Below are 22043 nucleotides of genomic sequence, written 5' to 3'. Positions count from 1 at the left end.
TTATTTTATTTATATTAGATAAGATATACTATGTAAAATAGTCTCGTATCACAATATGTGATGTACAACAAATGTTTCATTATATATTATCCGTAGCTCTTGATATGCTGCAACATATTAAAGCCTCAAAATAGTTGGGCAAGCGAATAATCCAGAAGTTACGTAACCCTATTGCGTTCATGGGAACAAAAACAATAATTATAACTATGCTAAATTACTATAGACTATCAACTGCTCATTCAGAGAATTTATGAAGTCCATTTTATCGCAATAGTTTTATACAAACTAGATTTAAACTACGGATAATAGTTTTATACAAACTAGATAATCAATTATTATTATTATCATTATATTTGCAGTACAACCAAATACAACAACATTAACTATTAGTTCTAATTAACTGAATTGAGCTGAAAATTAAATCTTGATCTTTAAAGATTAATTATTAATTTTATGCGTTCTGTACCTTTCTGAAGGAATAAAAGCTGGAATTGGTTTCAAGGCTGTTTCTGAGTGAATACTTTCTTGAAAATAATATTAAAAATTATAGAAAAATTTTCGAGACATTCGAGTCGAGTCGAGATTTTTAAGAGCCGTCTCGACTCGACTCGTGTCTCGACTCGAAAATTCGAGTCGAGAAATACGTTTGTATCGACTCGTCTCGAATTTTACAAAGTGTGTCTCGACTCGAATCTCGACTCGAATTCGAGTCGAGTCGAGTCGAGATTCGAGACATGTCTCGACTCGAGCGCATCATTAGAAATAAGTACAGCGTCCCATCTTCCCAGTTGTTTCTGGTACCCATCCATGTAATTTGTCTAAAACTGTTGTCTTTAGCACACCAAACCTTTTACAGGCTTCACGAACTGAAAGTTGTTCTGTTCTTACAGCTTCTAAGGCGCACTGCATATCAAATTCCGAATAGCGGAAAGAATTTCTTTTAATCCCGGAGCCATGCTATGTCAAAAATACATAAAATTTAAAATGCTTCGCCATATTTCTAACAACAAAATGCATTGCTATATTATAAAGCAGAAGTAATTAAGAATATATTAACAGAAGTTGTTTTTCAATATTGATAATCTTAATATTTCAGTGTTCTTCCCGAAAGCAGGTTCTGAACTGAAAAAACCTGAGCCGAGTGAATCGATATTTTTTATTGCCATTAATCGGATGATGATGACGTCCCAAGGACGTGAGACCTAGAGTTTAACGTGAGCTCCGAACCAATTGTATTCCCATGGAAAATTGAACCCAGGACTTTATTACAAAGCAGCATACTTTAACACTTACTTGAATTTTGTTGAATTTATTTATGTCCTTTAAGCATTTGTGGCACAGGACGGGATAGGGGAGGGAGAAGGATGAGGAAAGGTGTCGCCCAGAGCCTATTATGTAGGTAACATCATGACATTCGCCTGGTATAACTGATAAAACCCCTAAGAAACCTGTCAGAAGGGCCGGTATTGGGGTTTCAACCCGCACATCTCTCCATTCCCAATTCGTAATCCAGCAGGCCAGGCACTGGACAACGTGTCTGGTACATGCCTCCAAGAAATTATTATTATTTCTCTCATTCAGGGAGACGTGGTAGACGTACAGGAAACCCTTCTTGTTCTCGTTTGTTTGCCTATTTCTTTGTTTATTATGGTTTAACGTCCCTTCTTAGCATCGAGACTTGGATTAAGATTAAGGAGCGTAAAGAGGTAGACCTACAATTTATAGTAATATTCGAACCGCTTTAATTCGTTTTATGCTCTCCCGCTTCGAATTGAACCCGGGACACAGAGCACCAAAGGCACAGGTGCTACCCATTAGACCAGCGACGAGGGCTTCCTGTTCTCGTGTAAAAGAAAAACTTGGTTTCACATTGAAATAGTAGATCATCATAAAAAGAAAGTTTTAACTAAGTTACTGAATAAATTCCAGTCAGCAAAACGCGAAACATAGTATGAAACAGTGCGGTCGACAGGTGGCAAGAAATATTCCAATAGTCGACCAACACGAGAAACAGGCGTTCGATTTTTAGAATATGTCACGAAATCAAAAATTTTATACATGCATGTTGAAAAACAGACCTTAATACCAAACAGGAAATAATTTGAAGCAATTTGGTGCCCTCTCAAATAATCCAATAATCGACCACCCTTGGTCGACAATTGGTTTGCATGGGAAAGAAAAAATGCCAAATTCCGACCACATTTTAAAATGTATTTTTTAATTTAATACTTTCCAGTTATTGACAAATTATACTGTACAGCTTCTAGAATAACTTAGTTTTGTAACAAAAACATTTCTTACCTCACGTACTATCTATATCCTCAGAAAAACGAAAAACAACAGCTGCACAAGATTCCCATTACACGCTGTCGTTAATTGTGCACCTGAGTCGTAATTCTACAGATACGTCGAAATTTATCGGTGAAAGACGACCAGCTGGCCAAGGGAGAGGGAAACAATGATTGTCATTGGTGGTATATGATGCAAACTTTATCGCGAATCACTTTCCGCTCCAAAAGACCATTAGATATATTTTATATACACAATAGTAAGCAAAAATGGTCGACTATTGGATGGCGGTCGACTATTGGCGAACTCACCCTAAGTATCATAACATTGCATACGCGAACAGGATTAATGTTTAACAGTTGTTTAGAATATCTTGAACCATTTATAATTGGATGTTTTCTTATTGTACTGTTTCTAAATGCTTTTATTTTAAAAAGTTGATAGGGAATATAAGAAAAAAAAAACTGACCTATATCCAGGAGCGGATTAAATGCGGAGCCAATGGAGCCCAGGCTCCGGGAACCCCTAGGCTCAAGGGGCCCCCAAAAATCCCTCTCTTTAATACTTAATTATAGCAATCAACTTACTATACTATAGGCTTCAGACCCATGCTATTTTTTTTCCCGCTTGCGATATCGCTAGAGTTCAAGTCTTCTTTCACCACAGCGTCTTCACGATACTTATTTTGTGAGGGAGTGAGCTATTTTGGTCCTCTATTACAAACCAAATTTTCGGCTTGTGGTGACAATTTCTTTGAAATATCTCTGTCATTACTTACAACAAATCTAGGTGATTTTTCCTTATATCCTTAACAATAAAACGTTCCTATTCAAATCAATTTGGGCTCTCTGAGACACTAAAAAATCAGTCTCCAACAACATGTCCTGGGAAAAATTACTTAATACCCGAAAAGCATGATGAAATATTCCTCCATTAATTTTGAAACGTACAATTGCTAACTTGTTTATCAAAAGAGAATTCTGAGTAATTCCTTTTATTCGTGTGTCGATATTCAATATCTTAGCATTAGGGAAGGCCAGTTTTAGACGAAAGCATTTATCGTAGCATTTCTCGTAGCAGATGTGCTGCCAAAAATCTCGTATAATATTCTATGGCATCAAAAGTATATTGTGCTCTTACACGGTAGCATTTTGATAAGCATTTTGTCGTGACGTAGCAAACAAATCACTGGAGAAGAGCGCACTTATGGCTCCAAAACTAAAAACAGATATTTCAGTCACTATTTCTTCTAAAGCCCTTTTTCGCATATGGTTATTATGATACAAAGGACTTTTAACAGTGCAGTTATACTATACAGATCCATAGATTTTAAAATTTACAGAAGAAATTTCTAATGTTTTAATAGAGTAATGTATAAGTAATGGAAATATGGTGTGCACTTACATCTGAGATGCGTATTTATGTGGAAATATAGAAATTAAAGTCGAACCTGAAATGCACGTAATTTTCAATAAGCTGCCATAAAATTTTGGCAAGTCTGTAATTTCCCCATTTTGTATCGAAAACAGAACCCAACCATCCCCTTCAGGGCTTCTAACCCATTCCCATTACTGCTGCTACTACTACTGCTACCACTACTACTCCTATTCCAACTACTACTACTACCCGTTCCTACTCCTATTCCTACTACTATTACTACCCGTTCCTACTCCTACTCCTATTCCTACTACTACTACACCTACTGCTACTGTTACTATTACTAAGTACTCCTACTGCTACTACTTCTACTACTATTACTCTTACTACTACTACTACTACTATGAATACACCTACTACTACTTACTCCTCCTCCTACTACTACTACTTATACTATGGATCCGTATAGTAAAACTACACGTTACCACCTGTTAAAGTGAACCTGCACCGGAGAATGCAAGAGCACACCTATAAATGAAACGAAAAAGTTTTTTTTTTTTTTTTTTTTTTTAAATGAAATTCTGTGTGTATCCGTATAGTGAAACTGCACGCTTTTAACTTTGTACAAACAAGGATGTTTCTCATATTTTTTAATCAACATAATAATAGTATCCCTACTCCAACTCATTTATCTTTAGTACAATTCAATTTCCCACACATCGCTTCCTTTTAACACACCACGGCGCTGCAATCGGAGCAGAAATGCTGGGGAAAATGCTACGAAATAGAGCAGGTTCTATCGACAAGAAATGCCATAGGATATGCCATGGCATGGGAAATGCTATAGCATTTGCTACTTTACACGGTAGGATATCGATGATACGATTTTTGCTACGAGAAATGCTACGATAAATGCTTCCGTCTAAAACTAGCCTAAGATCATATTTAATGGCATGGAGCACATTAAAATATTGCTGTGTACATTAAAATGTTGCATAGTTCTCGGTATTTCGATAAGCCTATGAGGGCTGTGGAAGGCAGCAAAGAAATTTTTTGCGCTGGAATTATTCGTAACATAGGACCCGCTTGAAATAGCAGTGTTGCCAATTTGGGGGAAAAGTCGCTAAATTTAGGGGATTCGACATCCAGGATAGCGACAAAAAATGATTTTTCCGATTAGCGACTTTCTTGGTGATTTTTCAACGACAATTTGGTGACTTACTTATAAATCTAGGGACTTTCGTGCTGCGAACAACTTGTCCTTTTGTAATGAAGTACTATTAGCTCGAATCAGCTCTGATATACGTATGTTTATTTTATTTTTGTTTATTCGAATCACCGCAGTTGGGGAGAGTACATAGCATTTATCTCCATATTCCCGCTTGATTGCTGTTACCTTTTGGCCTCTAACGAAGATTACCTCCAAGATTTAACGTCATTTACTTTGCAAAGCTTCTACTTAGAGACGTAAATAATACATTACCAATAACAAGCTGATTATCTGTAGAAGCGTGAGTAAAAATGAAGTGGATGTAAGATTTTTTCTTTGTAGACTTTTACTTTTGTTTGTATTTTTAAACTCATTTTCGATTTCGCTGAATTGAAATTGATCATAATGAAAAGTAAAAAATATATATTGTCCTAAAAGTGAAAATATTGTGTGTTACATATAGTTCATTCTTTCAATTGTGTTTTACGTACACATTTTTGCAACGTAGATTATATATTTTTTTTTCTGGAAATGAGTTATTGCCAGGTTTGAAACGCGTGTTCTGATATATCTTATTCTTAGAAAGCTTGTAGTTGTATTATGAATACTTTATCAAATAGCAACAATAAAATTGGATTTATGTCCGAAGGCACTTAAAGGCAAAAAGAAGTAAGTCACTGTTTTCTGTCTCTCCTGAAAATTTAATAAAAATGACTTACTCCCCTCTGCCTTTAAGGTCCATATATGAGAGAGAGAGAGAGACGAAATTCCACGAATAAATTTTTTAGTGACTTTTCACCCAAAATTGGAGTCATTTCACTTCCCATTTAGCGACATTTTGTGTCAACTTGTTGGCAACACTGTGAAATAGTCGGCTCCAGGGCCCCAAAAGCCTTAATCCGCTCCTGCCTATATCCACTGGTCCGGATTGAAAATTTCCAGTCTTGCTTTTTCTCTTTCTTTTGTAATATTGTAGGCGTTAATATTGTGCACTTTCATTATCAAGAGTGGACGTAACAAAAGAAAATGCCCCAGTATTTTTAGTTTTCCTTGTGCCGACAGTTTGTCAATCTGCACGTTAGAGAGTTTATATTGTGTATAATTGCTTCTTAAGGTGGATTACATCATAATGACGTTTACATTAATTATATTTGACTTCTTTCTTATCACTTAGGGATGTAACGCTTTTAGAAATAAGTTCCTTAGATATTAGTCTTTCTTTATGAATTTTCTTGATTTTATTCGTAGTTTCCTAAACAAATTTCCATATTCTAAAACTGTACCCTTTTCTGCCAACTTCAATAGTCGTTAAAATATTTTATAATTGTAAATAAATTTACAGCCGTTGTCTTTGTTTGTAATAGACTTTAAAAAACAACATTCGCTTCACGCGTTTGTATAGAAGAAAACATGGCGATCACCATGGTAACGGAAAGGAAATGACGACATCACTATTTCAGTCTATCTGCAACAGCACTTATCTATCAGAATGCATTGTAGGACGACCTTCGGATGAAAGTAGCTGAAAACATCCCGAAACCTTTTTCTGGCGGTTATAATCAGTAAGTTTATCAGATGATTGTAGGACTGGCCCTAAAGGTGGTATCGAAATGTGCTATCTACCAATCAGCATTGCCAACTCAACATAGGCTATATAAAAAAATAATAAAATGGCAGTATACCCTCAAATCCAATCTTTGAGTATATGTTTTGTAAGCAGTTTTAAAATATGTAATAATAGGTAGTGATGGGCGAAGGGAAAAAAATCCGACGGGAGGGAAAATATGTTTTGGTTTTAAACCCTTTTTTTTTTTTTCAAATCATATTTTCCCTCCCGAAAAATGGATTTTTATTTTTAAAATGTGAAAATATTAGTCTCAGTTCATGTTTATCGATTACAAACTCAAAATCTTGATCGGTGATTAGTGAACTAACTTAATTTTTTCTTTAAATATAATAATAATAATTACTATTTTACCATAATACATGTTAAAAGTTATTGGAGAAAGGCGCTAGTCAGAATTAGAGATGGGCACTGGATTAAAACCCAATCGTCATTATCCCTCGTCATTTTTGGGTTTTAACCCTGGTTTTTCTTTTTCAGTATAGATGTTGCATGTATTTCAATAATTTTATAGTAAATGTCTGTGCTGGTTCTTACAACAGTTTACATGATATAATAAAACATTAATGTGGTATAAATAAAACTAACACTACACTGTATATTACGAGTAGCGTTGCCCTTGTACATTGGTAACTCCACCTACACTTTGTACATTTGATAAAAACCCACCTCTGGGTTTAAACCCGGGTAAAACCCAAAAGGTAAAAACCCGAATTTTTCCCCATCACTAGTCACAATCAGTGGTGGAAAAAAACATTTAATTTTTTGGCTGCAAATCCAAAGTTTTAAACCGGGTTTAAACTCAGACGTGGAATTTTATTAAATGTACACTCGTCAAATAAATAAATAAATAAATAAATGGATATATAGTTGTGTTCGTCATATCCTTCAATATTGGACAACTAACCATCACTTGTGGTCACTTGGTGGGTGAATACGAAAGGTCTCGAAGAACCTTGGTATTAATCTACTAAGCAACCAGATGTTCGTTTTCTAAATTAAATGATCTGACAAATACAACTGTTTATTCACTTGTACGGGTGTACAAGGGCAGTTAGTGTTATCAATGTACTAGGGCAACTGTTCTCTCTGATTATACTGCAGTGTTATTTTTATACCACAGTGATATTCATAAAAAGCTTAAGAAATACCACAGACATGATTATTCAATTACAATATCATATATCAATACTGAAAAATAGAAACCCGGTTAAATTTTTTTTTAAAAAAAAAAACGAGGATTAAAACCCAAAAATGCATAGGGTTCAAACATATTCAAGCCATCAGGATTTGGGCCCGTTACGTTTCGACGACACCGTTTCAGCACCAGCTCAGTTCGGCGAAAATTTTATGTAGAAGGGCACACATCCCATTTGATTAACATAAGCGCCGAGCTGAAACGGTGGCGCCGAACTGAGCGGGTCCGTCAGGCTTTAACGCAGCACCTAGTCACAATTAACGACACATGCATTTAATACAAAAGAGAACGCTAAGACTGCGGCTATTCGCCGTGAAAAGCAATCGCAGAAACTTTAAACGTGTTCACCTCTAATGTTTGTGATTGTATTACGTGGTGAACTTTTTTGAGTTCCAATTCAAAATAGAATCAATTTCCAACTAACGTATTCACTGATTTTTCGCGTCTGAAATGTAGAATGGCGACGGTTTTCTACATGCTTTCAATTTATACTTTAAATCATGTTCACTTTCACACGCGATCACCTAAGAAAATGCAATGTTACGCATTTGATTTGCAAGATATCTTGATCAAAAGTTGTTAGTATATTCTCCTATCCTTCGACAATAAGGATATAAAACTAAACTATGATCACTCTGGCGATTTTTTATACAATTTTTGTCCCAATGCGCATCTCAGAACGTTTAGTTCCTAGACCCGGGCTTAGCAGGCCTATTGGGAAGTCCGGGCCTGCAGGAAAAGATAATGAAATCTAATTGGAAACTTTCGAAATGTGGGCATAGAGAGAAAGGTAAATTATCAGACAAAATATATAATGAAGGAGAGCAGAAGAAATTAAGTGCTGTAACAGCAACATTAAAAAGATGGAATTAAAGAGAAGTAGAATGGGTGAGACTACGCACTAACTGAAGAATGCGATAGGCCAGGAGGAGCGAGAAAGAAGCCTAGTATTAATGCAGACTCTTCAGATCAAATCTGTAATACTTGTACAAAAAGCAAGTATCAGCATTTAGCTGCCCGTCTGTCTCATTTTCCTTGGATTAGAGTCATAAAACTATCCACTCTTTCATACACTGATGTCAAGCAAGAGAGTTCCACACATAATTTTCTCTACCATTCAAGACTACATCTGTATAGCTCAAACGATTGATTCAATTCTAGCATTGCAGTTTGGAAACCCACACTTTCTTGTAACATTGTTCTCCATCGAAATGGCGTCCGTAGAATAACACACTGTGCGATATTGGAATATTCTTGGTTTATATTTCAAAATTGCTCATGTTCTCATAGTCCGAAAATAACATCAAGATTAGCACAAATACTTGTTGTCCCAGCCTAATGCTGCTATGACACTGTTAGTTTCCTTTATTGTAGTTACTGGTTTAAATAAAATAGAGTGTGCACCTATGAAAATATCCTAAATATGGTCTGCCCTCCTCAAAATATTCTAGATATGGCCTATACCCTCCTCAAACAAATCCTGGGTACGGCTGTAGCGCCCCAGAGGGCCCAATCCGTGGCAGGCTACAGATAAGTTTGATTGCTCAGTACCGGAGCACTGAGATGATAAGTGTATGGTAGGGGTCGCCACCTGTGATCAACCTATAACACAGGAGAAGAATAAAGCAAGATGCTAACACAGGAGTAAACTGCGCTAAAGCAATGCGACGTTACACGGCCCTCTTTAAGACGAAGCCCATTCTCAGCTTTTGAACATCCTACTAAGAGGCACGCAAACAAAAATGCTCTACATGATCATAGATCATGATTTTTTTTTTTAGATATTCCTTGTTCTATCAGATATACTTAATTTGCTTACGATTGCTCACCAGATGATCTCCCCAAATAACTCACTTCCATAATTGTTCATCAAAAAAGTCCAAATTTTTTTGCGAAGTGTAGGCCTACTCACGCTAATACTTGATTCACCTCCCGTAACGAAATAAGCGTTTTCACGAAAAGAATTTCATAACACTAGGCATTTAACCTGATCAAAGAAAGCATTTAACTTGATCGATGTTTAAGAACGCGCCCCTAGAGTCAGCGGTGCATGAAAACGTGGCTTTCACGGCAGAGTCGCATGGTCCGTACTTACCATGATTTTTTGGCGGAAATTTTGCAACGATTGCTAAATACTGCTTGTAATTTTTTAAGTAAAACGAAAATTTTGTAAATAATTATAATCTCTTTTAATAAAAGATTAATAAATTTGAAATAATTCGAAAATCCTCTAGTAGAGGGCAGTAGCTGACTGGCGAGAATCAGCCAATAGCAATATAGATGCGAGCCATGCAACTCTATATTGAAGGGCATGTATGTATGAGCTGGAAACGCCTTAACTGGTAGAGTTTGTTGGAACAGACATTTCAAATTGGGTCATGGACGACAAGCCTGGACACATTCCTCAAGTGTCCAGGTTTGTCGCGGTCGATCCCAACAAGCCTGGAAACATCTCATTTTGGGTCGTTGACGACAAGGTTGGACGACGACAAGCCTGGACACATTCCTGGGGTGTCCAAGCTTGTCGTGGTCGATCCCGACAAGCCTGGACACATCTCATTTTGGGTCGTTGACGACAAGGTTGGACGACGACAAGCCTGGACACAAAAAGTGTCCAGACTTGTCGTCGTCCAACCTTGGCGCGGTCCCGATTGGTTGCTATGAAAGTGACATCATACAGCACACAAAGTTTGATAGTTTCTATCCTCTTGCCTCTCTTGAGGGGGTGTGGATCTATTTCATCTGTCAGAAATGTCCACCTTTTAATTATGGAACAGCAAGGAAGAAGTGACTGTTTTAGGTGAGACAAATTCAGGTAAGTTTTCTCTTTTTTTTTTAAACATCATCCACTGTGCCTCTAGGCATGCAATCATGATGAGATGGGTGATAATGGTGAGTAAACGGGAGAACCCTGAGAAAACTCATGCATGCGGTGTTTATCCGCCACAGAGTTAACTTGGCGCGAACTGGAATCGAACCAGAGACCCATGCACTAGACGTGAACGCTATACCACCAGGCTTCTCGGTAAGGTTTTCAACACAATTAATATGTTCTAATAATATTTGTTAGGAAATTTATTGATTTCTCACTTAGGGAGAGAGGATAAGAAAAAATCTACAACGATTACTTTTGTAAGAAAACAGAGAAATTTAAAGTAAATAAGCAGTCCTGGGAGCTGGGAATGTGAAGACACCTGTATAATTCGCAAGAAGAGCAATGCAATGCACCCAAACAAGATATAAATAAATTTTAAATAAATGTATATATTTAGAACTATAGCATCAATAGTTACCTTACATTAATTAAAGTTAAATAGCTATAATTACCTCCTAGCAGTCTTAATTTGGAAACTTTTCGCTTTACTATATGATTCCAATTGAAAGCGTGTTAGTATTACATTTTAATTGTGTTTATTGCGTATACATATAACTTTATTTATTAAGAAATTGAGGGAAAAGATCTGATTTTTCTTTCACTATATTTTTTATAGGTACGAAACTAATAAAATTAGAACAATGAAAATGTGTGTACAAGAGGTCGTATTCCAGTCTCTAGCTTACTGTATCGGTATGCTGTCCAGACTAACCCTTATTCAATGTTCAGGAGAGCGCACAGCCAATCGGGGAGAAACTGGAATTGTATAATAGTTCACCGGCATTGTACGAGTAGAGGACCTGTTCGATTGCCAGACAAGTCTAGCATTTTTTTCCTCTTTAAATTCTATTGAATTCGCACCTAAAGCATAGTGGAAAAAGAGTGTCTCCGATTTCTAAATAGATAAAATTACAGTGAAACCTCTGAATAACGGACACCAATGGGACGTGAATATTTGTCCGTTACAAAGAGGTTACATAAATTTAATTTCTCACAACGGTAATTGTATGCAGTAATATATAGTAAATATAGTATGTATGAGAGTAAATATGTAAAATTCAATGTGAAAATACTCTATTTAGTACGTATTTCAATTACTCTGAGGGATGAAGGAGAAATTCATTTCTGTTTAATAATATTATTGCTGAGGGATGTGTTAATATATTCGTATACTGCAACCGGCTAAACTCTTTAGTTTACCGAAAAAGGCATGCTTTTTTTCTCTACAAGGGTAATTAAACTCATTAGGAAATATCCTATGAGAATCCAGAGTACGGTTTCGGAAGAAACATGTGCGTGGAGGGAAGGGGCTAAATTTGTTAGGGAAGGAAATATCTTTAGAATTCTTCGCCATACGACTGACCCTGCATGAGTCTTATTGCTTATTGAAGGTTATCTAGGATTCCTACCAGAAAGCAGTTTATTGCGGACAGAAAAAAATAATTTCAAGTTCAGCGTAAAGCTATTCTGTTTGATAGTTCACCAGGTCTAGACTCATGATAGATACACTTGTGGGGAAAAGACTTTTCTGTCTACTGTAATATATTGCAGAGCCGAGAATAATTCCTGTCCGTCATGATGAGGTTATTGAAACGTTTGGGGGAGGGGGTTCGCGTCCGTATCTGAGAGTGTTCGTGAAAGGGAGGGTTTTGTTCCGTAAGAGAACATATTTTTGCCAGGACAAAAAGTTTGTCCGTATTATAGAGGTGTCCGTTAAGGGAGGTTTCACTGTATATGAATATTGTACACAATAACGACATTTCAAATCTTATTAATATGACTTTCGATTAAAATAATCGGTTGAAAATAAGATAGGAAATTAGGACTACTAGAAGGGCATCATAATTGCATTTTAAATTTAATGGCAAATATTATTTATAAACTACGTCAAGGTGCTATATGGATACACTGCTAATGTTGGTAACTAAGTTATACCTATGGATCTACTGCTGATATTGGTGAATTCTTTACGCGGATGATTACACTGCTGGTGAGTAGTTACATTATCCTGCCAGAGAGAATGGATGTCCCTGCAAGCGCGACGAAATTGATACGTTTGTTTTTCCATGTAGTTACCAATCTTGCCGTTATGCTATGTGATGTGTGATCTGTGGTGACAGGGCCGACTTGACTCGATAGTCGCGAGTCTAGAAATAATTAATTACAGTACCTTTTAATTTTTAAATTAAAATTTTCTTTTGAATTGAGACGACAACAGAAGAAGTTTGGAGGAAGAAGAAGAAAAGTGTACTTAGTTTACGATACATTTTGAGTAATTAATATTTTCTGATATCGGTAAGATCTAACCAATGTTGATTTAACTGTAACATTACCCTTAAGAGATCCGGGGTTTTTGGGCTATTTTTTAGACTTTCATTCAAGCAGCTACTACATCGTCACTATTTATTCTAGGATCATGGTTCATACCTCATTCTCTTCAGAATAGAGCTGGCTTTCAAATGATACCACTTGCATGCTCACACCAAATACCAGGAGTGGGAAAAAGTTTTGTCAAAGGGAAAATTTCGGAGGGATTTTTTTTCTCGCATTTTGGGCCCCTCTGGAGCGGCCCTGTGTGAACGTAGCCATCTGAAAAAAATCTGATAAATAGTACTTGGTATACTGAATGTGTGTGCCAAATTTCAAGTTTCTATCTTGAATACTAAGGGCGGGAGAAATTTTATCAGGAATTCCCACCATGCCCCAAATTACCGTAAAACACCATGATCTCAGGTAAAAAATTTCCTGAGACATCCCTAATTACGATAGGGTCATGTTTCGCCCATCATTCTCTTCAGAATAGAACTGCCTTTCAGGCGGTATGACTCCCGTGTCTCCATCATGCATCTAAGGCGGGAAAATGAGCAAAAATGGGATTTTTTGGGTCTAAATATCCTTTTTTCAACTTTTAGCCCCCCTGGACCCCCCTGTTTTAACGCAGAGATCTGAAAAAATCTGGTAAATACTGCTCGGTGGGCTAAATGTTTATGCACAATTCCAATTTTCCAGGTGCAAAAGTAAGCCCGCCAAAAAAAAAAAAATATACCGACAATGTCCAATATTCCCGTATACAGAGGGAAATTTTTAAACATTCCCTGAGACATCCCTAATTACCCTAGGGTCATGTTTCGCCCATCATTCTCGTCAGAATAGAACTGCCTTTCAGGCGGTACCATTCACTTGCCCCCATCATGTATCTAAGACGGGAAAATCCCGTGAAAGGAATTTTTTGGTAAAAATTTCCCTTTTTCAACGTTTAGCCCCTCTGTACTACCCTTTTTTAACGCTGAAATTTGAGAAAAAAATCTGGTAAATACTACTCGGTGGACTGAATGTTTGTGCACAATTTCAATCTTCTAGGTGCAAAAATAAGCCCGCAAAAAATAATACCGAAAATGTCCAAAATTCCCCTATACAGAAGTATATTTTGATAAAAAAATTCCCTGACACTTCCCTAATTACCCTAAGGGCCATGTGTCGCACATCATTCTCTTCAGAATAGAACTGCCTTTAGGCGGTGCCATTCACTTGTCTCCATCATGTATCTAAGGCGGGAAAATGAGGAAAAACGGGATTTTTTGGTAAAAATATCCTTTTTTCAACTTTTTGACCCTCTGGATCCTCCCTGTTTTAACGCAGAAATCTGAAAAAAAAATCAGGTAAATACTACTCGGTGGACTGCATGTTTGTGCAAAATTTCAATCTTCTACGTGCAAAAGTAAGCCCGCCAAAAACAATTTACATAAACCCCCCCAAAAGGTATTACACGAAAATATAAATTTTACACTTATGACGTCATCACCTCGTATGTCTCGACGCAGGAAGGTGTGAAACCATACGTAATGTCTTCTATAATGCCTCTGGACTTGAAAAACAAAAAAAAAAAAAAATAAAAAAAAGAAAACCGGACGAAAAATCTCAAATAGGAGAGTTATAACGCAATGTACCATGAAACACCCCGTATGGTACAAATTGTACCATGGGATCCCCAAAGGGTTAATTATTAATATTGTGTTTGTTTAGTTTTTAGGTGTAGCTTTTTTCAACACATAATCTTATAAACATATCATTTCATGATCAATTGTCTCCATCCATTGGAGCCTCATACAGATGCAAATCACCCAAATAACTCAAGTCTTAAATACTAACATCATCCCTATCCCTCCAGACTCAATGGAAATATCAAACGAAATGGAAGTAATTACGAAAGAAGTTCAAAACATTAAGGGAACTGAATCATTTCCAATCATAGATAAAAATCAAAATAAGAAACAGGAATTTCAAAACTTTTCGAAACATAATGATCATGTAAATCTATATAGTGATCGTCATTCTGCCCCATTTTTTATCTTTTTAAAAGCTAACAATGGAGAAATTGGGAGAAAGCACATTATGTCTATAAGTCGGAAACTCTATCTAGCAGAAATCCCTGGCATTAACAAAATTCAAACTATTGGTAGAAACCTTTTAAAAATTCACTTTAACGCAGGAACTGAAGCTAATCAATTTATGTGTCACCCAATCCAAAAAACACAGGACTGGTCGTCCTATATTCCAAATCACGCTCTGTATTCTACGAGAGTTGTTAAAGACATTGATGTTGACATTTCAACAGATGACTTACTACAGGACTTGGATTCTGAGATACCAATTATCTTTGCGCGCCGTATTCTTAGAAATGGAAATAATAACCAGAAAGTTCCCACTAGAACAGTTATTCTAACTTAATTCGCAACAATTACCATCAGAAGTAAAATTATACTTTCTCAAACTTCTTGTAGAATCATATATTCCAGCCATTCGACAGTGCCTTGGTGGATGTTTGAAGTACGGTCACACGAACCGTACGTGTAAAGCAGGCATAAAACTATGTACAAACAGTGGTCAAAATCATTCCAAAACTGATTGTTCCAATCCTACACAGTGCTATCATTGCAAGTCTAACCATAGAGCAGATTTCTCTGTGTCCCGAACGATTGATACAAAAAAGAATTGTCCAATTAATGGCCAACCTACATCTATCTTTTAATGAAGCTAGCATGTTAACGACTAATAATAAATCAAATTCATCTAATGTCACGAATACTACGGCTCTCTACAGTGAAATTATTAGACATCCTCCTGTTGACAACGTATTCTCACAGTCAGTGAACTCACATAACAAACCACCCTCTAGTTCTATTCTCCCTGAAGTTCCTCCCAGGAAAAGAAGAAAAGGCTTGCAAGATGATCACTTTACTCCATCCCTATCATCTTTCGATAGTAGAAAAAGTTCCTCAATATCTTTTGAGGTGCCTTCTTCCTCTGTTTCTTCTTCCATGTTTCCTTCGCTAAGATTCGACACTCCGGGATCTAAACCGGATCTTAAAGGTTCAGTTCGTAATAAAGACAAATTTAGATTTCCTAACATGCAAGTATCATCTAGTAAATCAACATCAGCTTCCTCCATTGATAACAATCTCATTGGACATAATAGTGCAGAGCCTTCAACTGGACCAATCAACAATCGCCAGAACTATACTTTCCTTCCTAATAATGACAATTCTGCTAATGATCAGATTCGGGAATTATCGAGCCATAATGATATTCTCCATAATCAAATAAAAGCAATAAAACAAATATTGACTACTGCTTCTGTCACTTTTACAGCTGATTCCAATCCCAAAATTCTAGATACTTTAATTCAACAAATTACTAGTCTTCTTTCAACCAAATAACTTCATCATGGCTTCCGATACTTACGAAAATCTAGTAGTTCTTCAATGGAACATGCAGAGTGCAACTGGGAAGGGCTACGCCCTACTACACTTAATCAATATATTCCATCCACATTTGATCATGTTACAGGAGACTTGGTCAAAACCTCATTTGATGCTTCGTTTAAAAAATTACAAGTTCATCGAGGAACTGCGAGAGGATGGTTATGGTGGCATAGCAATAGGTATACGTCACGACCTTTTCTATCAAGAAATACTAGTAAAAATCCGTAATAAACCTCCTAATGTCCAAGTCCTAGGAATACAAGTGCAAAATTGTAATCTTGCGAACATTTATATTCCCTCTTCTGTTCCTGTTGATGTGTCTTTCTGGCAGGAGTTATTCCATTCTAATAATTTTGACATCATTACTGGTGATGCTAACACCCAAGGACTTTGGTGGGGTAGTGCATGTACCAATTCCGCTGGCAACAAATTAATCACTGCCTTATCTACAGGTGATTATCTTCTTCTCAATGATGGTACACCTACTTGTATTTCTCATAACTTTAAAAGCGAACCTGATATTTCATTGGTACGAACAAAACACTTTATTTATTCCTCCTGGCATGTTTTTTACGATGCCCTCGGTAGTGATCATTTTCCCATCATTACTGAGGTACCAGTTTGTAAAATACCTACTTCCACTCATGGATACTCTTTACCTTTCAAATCTTTATTGCAACATATTTCTACGGAATTACACTCGGATAAATACGGAATTCATTGCTTCAAAATTTCAAAATAACTTTTCAAATCCTACTATTACTCCTGATATGCAAGAAGCAGCACGAAGTTTTGATACTTTAATAAAAGCTGCGGTGCATCATTCAAAAGTGCAGCCGGTTCTTCCTTCGAAATCATCACGTATTGGTAGTCTTCCAGCCAAACCTCCTTGGTGGACACAAGAATGTCAACGAAGTGTTAACTTCAGACAGCGGACTTGGAAATTATTTCTTCGCACTAAAGAAAAAATCATTTTCTAGCTTATCAGAAAACAAATGCCCTCACAAAAAGAATACTCCGACAAACACAACGTCAACATTGGCAAGATTTTTGCAACAATATGTCCTTAAAAACCCCGAAAAAATTTGGAAATATCTCAAATACCAAAAAACGTATCTCTTAAAACTGAACAAAGTAATATTCAACTCAATGGATATACTTGGATCGAAGAATTTCATCAGAATCTGGCTCCACTTTTTGTAAATAATAACCGGTTAGATCTTGTAAAATATTTTTCCTCGACATCACACTCTTCTTCAGATCTTCCATTCACTTTTGAGGAATTAACCACTGTACTCCAATCACTAAAAAGAGATTCATCTCCAGGGTTCGATAGAATACATTATCAACACCTCAAGAATCTTCCGTCGGAGGGAATCTATGCATTGTTAAATTTCTATAATTCCATCTGGAAAACTTCACAGATTCCTTTACAGTGGAAGAAAGTTCTGATTACTCCAATACGGAAACCAACAAAACCCATAGGAGCAGCGACCAGCTATAGACCGATCGCTTTAATATCTTGTTATTTAAAAACATTAGAACAATTAATTCTAACCAGATTACAATGGTTTCTGGAATATCACCAGATATTTTCCCCTAATATGACAGGCTTTAGAAAACACAAGTCAACTTTAGATGCACTTGGTCCATTCCTTGTAGGCATTTGGACAACTTTTCAACATTGTAAATATCTCATGGCTATAGGCATTGATCTTAAACAGGCATATGACCTAGTTCAATTGGATTTATTGATAACTAAAATGGCAAAAATGAACATCCCTACCGTTTTCATAAGATTTGTTCATAATGTACTCATTAATAGACAAATTTATCTCAAAATAAATAACAAATATAGCACTCCTCGGCAAACATCTCTCGGTCTTATCCAAGGTAGCAAGCTTAGTCCCACACTTTTTAATATCTTCATGGTGGAATTACTGGAAATACCAAATGGTACTGTATCAGCCTCTCTCTTTGCAGATGACTTACACATTTATATTGTTACAAATGATCTGGATACTGGTCGAAAGAAATTGCAGTCATCATTGGAAATAATTGCAACCTGGTGCCGGAACAATGGTCTAGAAATTAACTGGAACAAAACAAATTACCTAGTATTTACTAAAAAGAAAATCACTAACTTCCCTCCTTTTCAACTTTCTCATACACAGCTTCACAGCACAACAAATATCAAATATCTTGGATTATACCTCGATCACAAGTTAACTTGTAAATCACATTTAACTCACATAATAAAATAATGTAAACAAGTACAGAACATTTTCCGCAGCTTAAGTTCTAAAAAATGGGGCATTCATCCGCACACATTATATACTGTTTTTCAACAATGCATTGAAGCCAAAATACTCTATGGAAGTATAATCTACTCTATCACCATGCCAAAATTCTATAAATCACTAACAGCGATTCAGTACAATACTTTAAAAATTATACTTTCCCAACCCCACTTTTGTTCTAAAAATGCCATTTCAGAGGAGACAGGCACGCTACCGTTATCTATTAAAATACTCAAACTTGCCTGTAAATATATAATATCTCGACTCGCTATCATGAATTCACAACTAACAAAACTGGGAGCCTTAGAAGTACAGAACCGTAATACCAAATTACCATATGTTACTAAGTTACCATGCTAAGATATACAAAGCATTTTTACTTTTGAAAAACCTCCAAACTCAAATAATAAAACTTCCCAACCTGCTACGCTATAGTTTCGCATATGAAACAAATACAACAATTATAAAACCTATTCTGCCTTCATATGTAGATACCAATATCAAAGATCAATCTCATCGCATAAACAAAAATAATTGGCAAAGTTTTCTCGATCAATTCCATTCTGGCATAATTTTCCTTTACACTGATGTCTCTAAGGTTGCACACAGTCCAGTTGGAGTAGCTATCTTTGTTCCCCAACTTGATATTATCCAACAACTCAAACTTCCAGTTGCTACTACAGTACTTGAGGGTGAAGCGTTTGGAATACGACAAGCCTTACTACTCATTCAACGTAACAATATCCGGCGTGCATGTATCTGCACGGATTCCTACAGTGTGTTACAAGCACTTTCTTCTGTGCATTGGACAATTAAATCAACTTGGACAGTACTAAACATAAAATCCATTTATCGAAAATTAATTGAAATGGGTCATATCATAGATTTTATCCACGTCCTAAGTCATGTTGACATAAAACCGAATGAATTTGTCGACGATTTATCCAAAAAATCTCGTAACTCTGGTATTTCAGCCAATATAAAATTATCACCTCTCAACTTTTTATTTTACATTGACCAGATAATCTCGTAGCAAACAGTCCTTTGGAAACATAAAATCAGAAGTGGACCAGGAACATACTATTGGCAAACTAACCATTTGCAATCATCCAGCTGGAATGCACTTCACACTTGGTCACGGTCAAAAATCATATTATATTATAGACTTCGTTTCAACACTGCAATTACTCCATATCTTCTGTACAAAATTCATCGGAGAGATTCACCTCTCTGTTGGTGCAACGAAGAGGTTGGAACTCTGAATCATCTCATATTTCCTTTGTTATCTAAATGTCTTTTGTTATCTAAAAATAGAACTCAAGTTATGGAAGAGCTAAATAAACGCTATGGTTATGGACCCTTCACCATCAAACCAATTTTGACGCACAATGATTTAGATATCCTGAAACATTTAATATTTTTTTTTCAAGATAACGGACTTGTCCTTTAATTTACTTTAATCATTACCCGGTTAATAATATCATTTTTACTTTTACATTTCATCTTCCGGTGGAAAAAAAAAAAGAACTTCAATAGAAAATCATAGATCTGTATTTCCCACATAGGCAACGGAATTAACATCACTCATATATTCCAACAAGAGGGAATGACTATTCCAGTTCTCATTTTTTCAATTTCCACCGGAAAAGGTCAAAGCACACCTTCTAAGCAACAAACACAATGGGCGGTATTCAGAGAGGATTCGTTACTCGAAGGTTAGTCACAGACTAGTTAGTAAGCATACTAATTCTTTACTAAGGAAGGTTCACTTTTTGGTATTCAGAGTCAACTTTGAGTGAAACTAAAATGATGATTTGGGTATGATTAACTTATATAACCCCAATGCATCGGGCGAGAAAAATAAATGTGGCAACTACGGAAAAGTAGATCAGCGCGTAAAAATGAAAATATATGAAATACGGAATGTTGTGTCGGACGCTAAACCGTGGGTAAAAGATTAGCCTCTGCTCTAGATTAATTAGTCACATGTGATTAACTTCGTCAATTAATACGTCCTAATCAGAGACTCTGAATACAATTTTGATAACCATCCGTTAGTTAAACACGTAGTATTTTTTTAAACAGGTTTCAAAACGACTCTGCATAAGGCCCAATGTTACTCCGCTTTCAATGCCAAGGATATGGGTGAAACAGACTATATCTACACCCTGATAATGCAACACCTCTCGATCGGTGAAGGTGAAGGTGAAGGTGACGGTAACAGAAGTTGGATGAATCATGTCAACAAGATGGTAAGTAATATGTTGGTATTTATACCCATTGGTATACTGCGTATGAAGTTGTAACATGTTTTGTGGAGTTTTAGTTATAACGCACCACTTATTAGAAGATTTACAGGTAAAATTTAATATTGCATGAAAAGACAAATTTAAAAGGAACCAAGAGGGTGCTGGTTTACTTTTGACGCACCACATTTTGGAAGATTTACATTTAAAATTCAGTACTTTGCATGAAAAGACATACTTGTAAAGTACAAATTTCTGCAAGCGATAAAATTAAGTACAAAGAAATACATCTGTATTTTATGTTTACAAGTGTAGGGTTGCTAGTGTAGAATCATTACAAATGCTTTATGACGGATAAAATAAGCCATTGTTAAGAACAGCTACTTCTCATCTCCCGTGCACGAGGATACATCTTACTGTTGCACTACCTAAACACCCTAAGTACAAGGGCAAGAACTCAGTCTATTACCTACTTTTTAACATCCTAGATAGTCAATGAATAATTCCTGAAAGTATGGCGTTTCTTGTCCTTCCCTAAATGGGAAGTACGGCTCCTTAACTATAACCTAAAAGATGACTGTATTAGAAACTGTTTCCGTGTAGGTGTAGTTTTGGCATACCACTATAAATAATTGTTGAAAATTTGTTATTCTTTCACTAATTTACTTCCTATTGTCTCCTAAAAGAATTGCGTTGGGCGACATGAAAATATCACTTGGCATAGATAAAATTCAAGGGGACCGCTAGATTTTATTGTTGAAAAATTACAGTTCTTTTTCGATTTGTGTATAAATACGGTTTCCAAATGTACGGCATAAGAACTACGGTGCAAAAGCACAAACCAACTTGTGCTAGGTGGCCACTAAAATGCACGAATGCTATTTGACGGAGTCAACGTAGGGCGAACATGGTGGGCCCGCACAACAGCAGTGTGGTGCGTCCGAAGGGAACAGGCGCGTCAGCGAGCGAGCGAGGTATGAGCCAGGACAGTCAAAAAGAAGTGGATTTCGGAAAGTATGCGCATTTCTATAGCATTATCATGGCTTTACACTAGTAACATTCCACTTACACTAGTAACATTCCACAGCTTCTGAATACTGTGCAGATGTACACCATCGGCGAAAAATAATACCTAATAGAGTCATTTTCCATATGCACTCAC

General features: G+C 36.4%; 1 protein-coding gene across 2 annotated transcripts in view; it reads left to right on the top strand.

Moving 5' to 3' along the window:
• Positions 1–20730: 20730 nt before the first annotated feature.
• mRpL23 (mitochondrial ribosomal protein L23) overlaps positions 20731–22043 on the top strand; it is a 126464-nt gene continuing 125151 nt past the window's right edge. The window contains exon 1 of one of the 2 annotated variants that reach the window (XM_081752060.1): positions 20731–20887. In XM_081752060.1, coding sequence (XP_081608186.1) covers positions 20874–20887 — 14 coding nt within the window. In that variant the 5' untranslated portion in view covers positions 20731–20873. Of the gene's footprint in view, positions 20994–22043 lie in introns of both variants that reach the window. The other variant, XM_081752061.1, reaches the window with a different exon arrangement.

The sequence above is a fragment of the Thermobia domestica genome, chromosome 3 (genome assembly GCF_964235325.1).
Source record: "Thermobia domestica chromosome 3, izTheDome1.hap1.1, whole genome shotgun sequence".
In the NCBI taxonomy this organism is placed as follows: domain Eukaryota; kingdom Metazoa; phylum Arthropoda; class Insecta; order Zygentoma; family Lepismatidae; genus Thermobia; species Thermobia domestica.
Note: the sequence above shows the minus strand (reverse complement) of the source record. Positions and strands in the feature narration are given on the sequence as shown.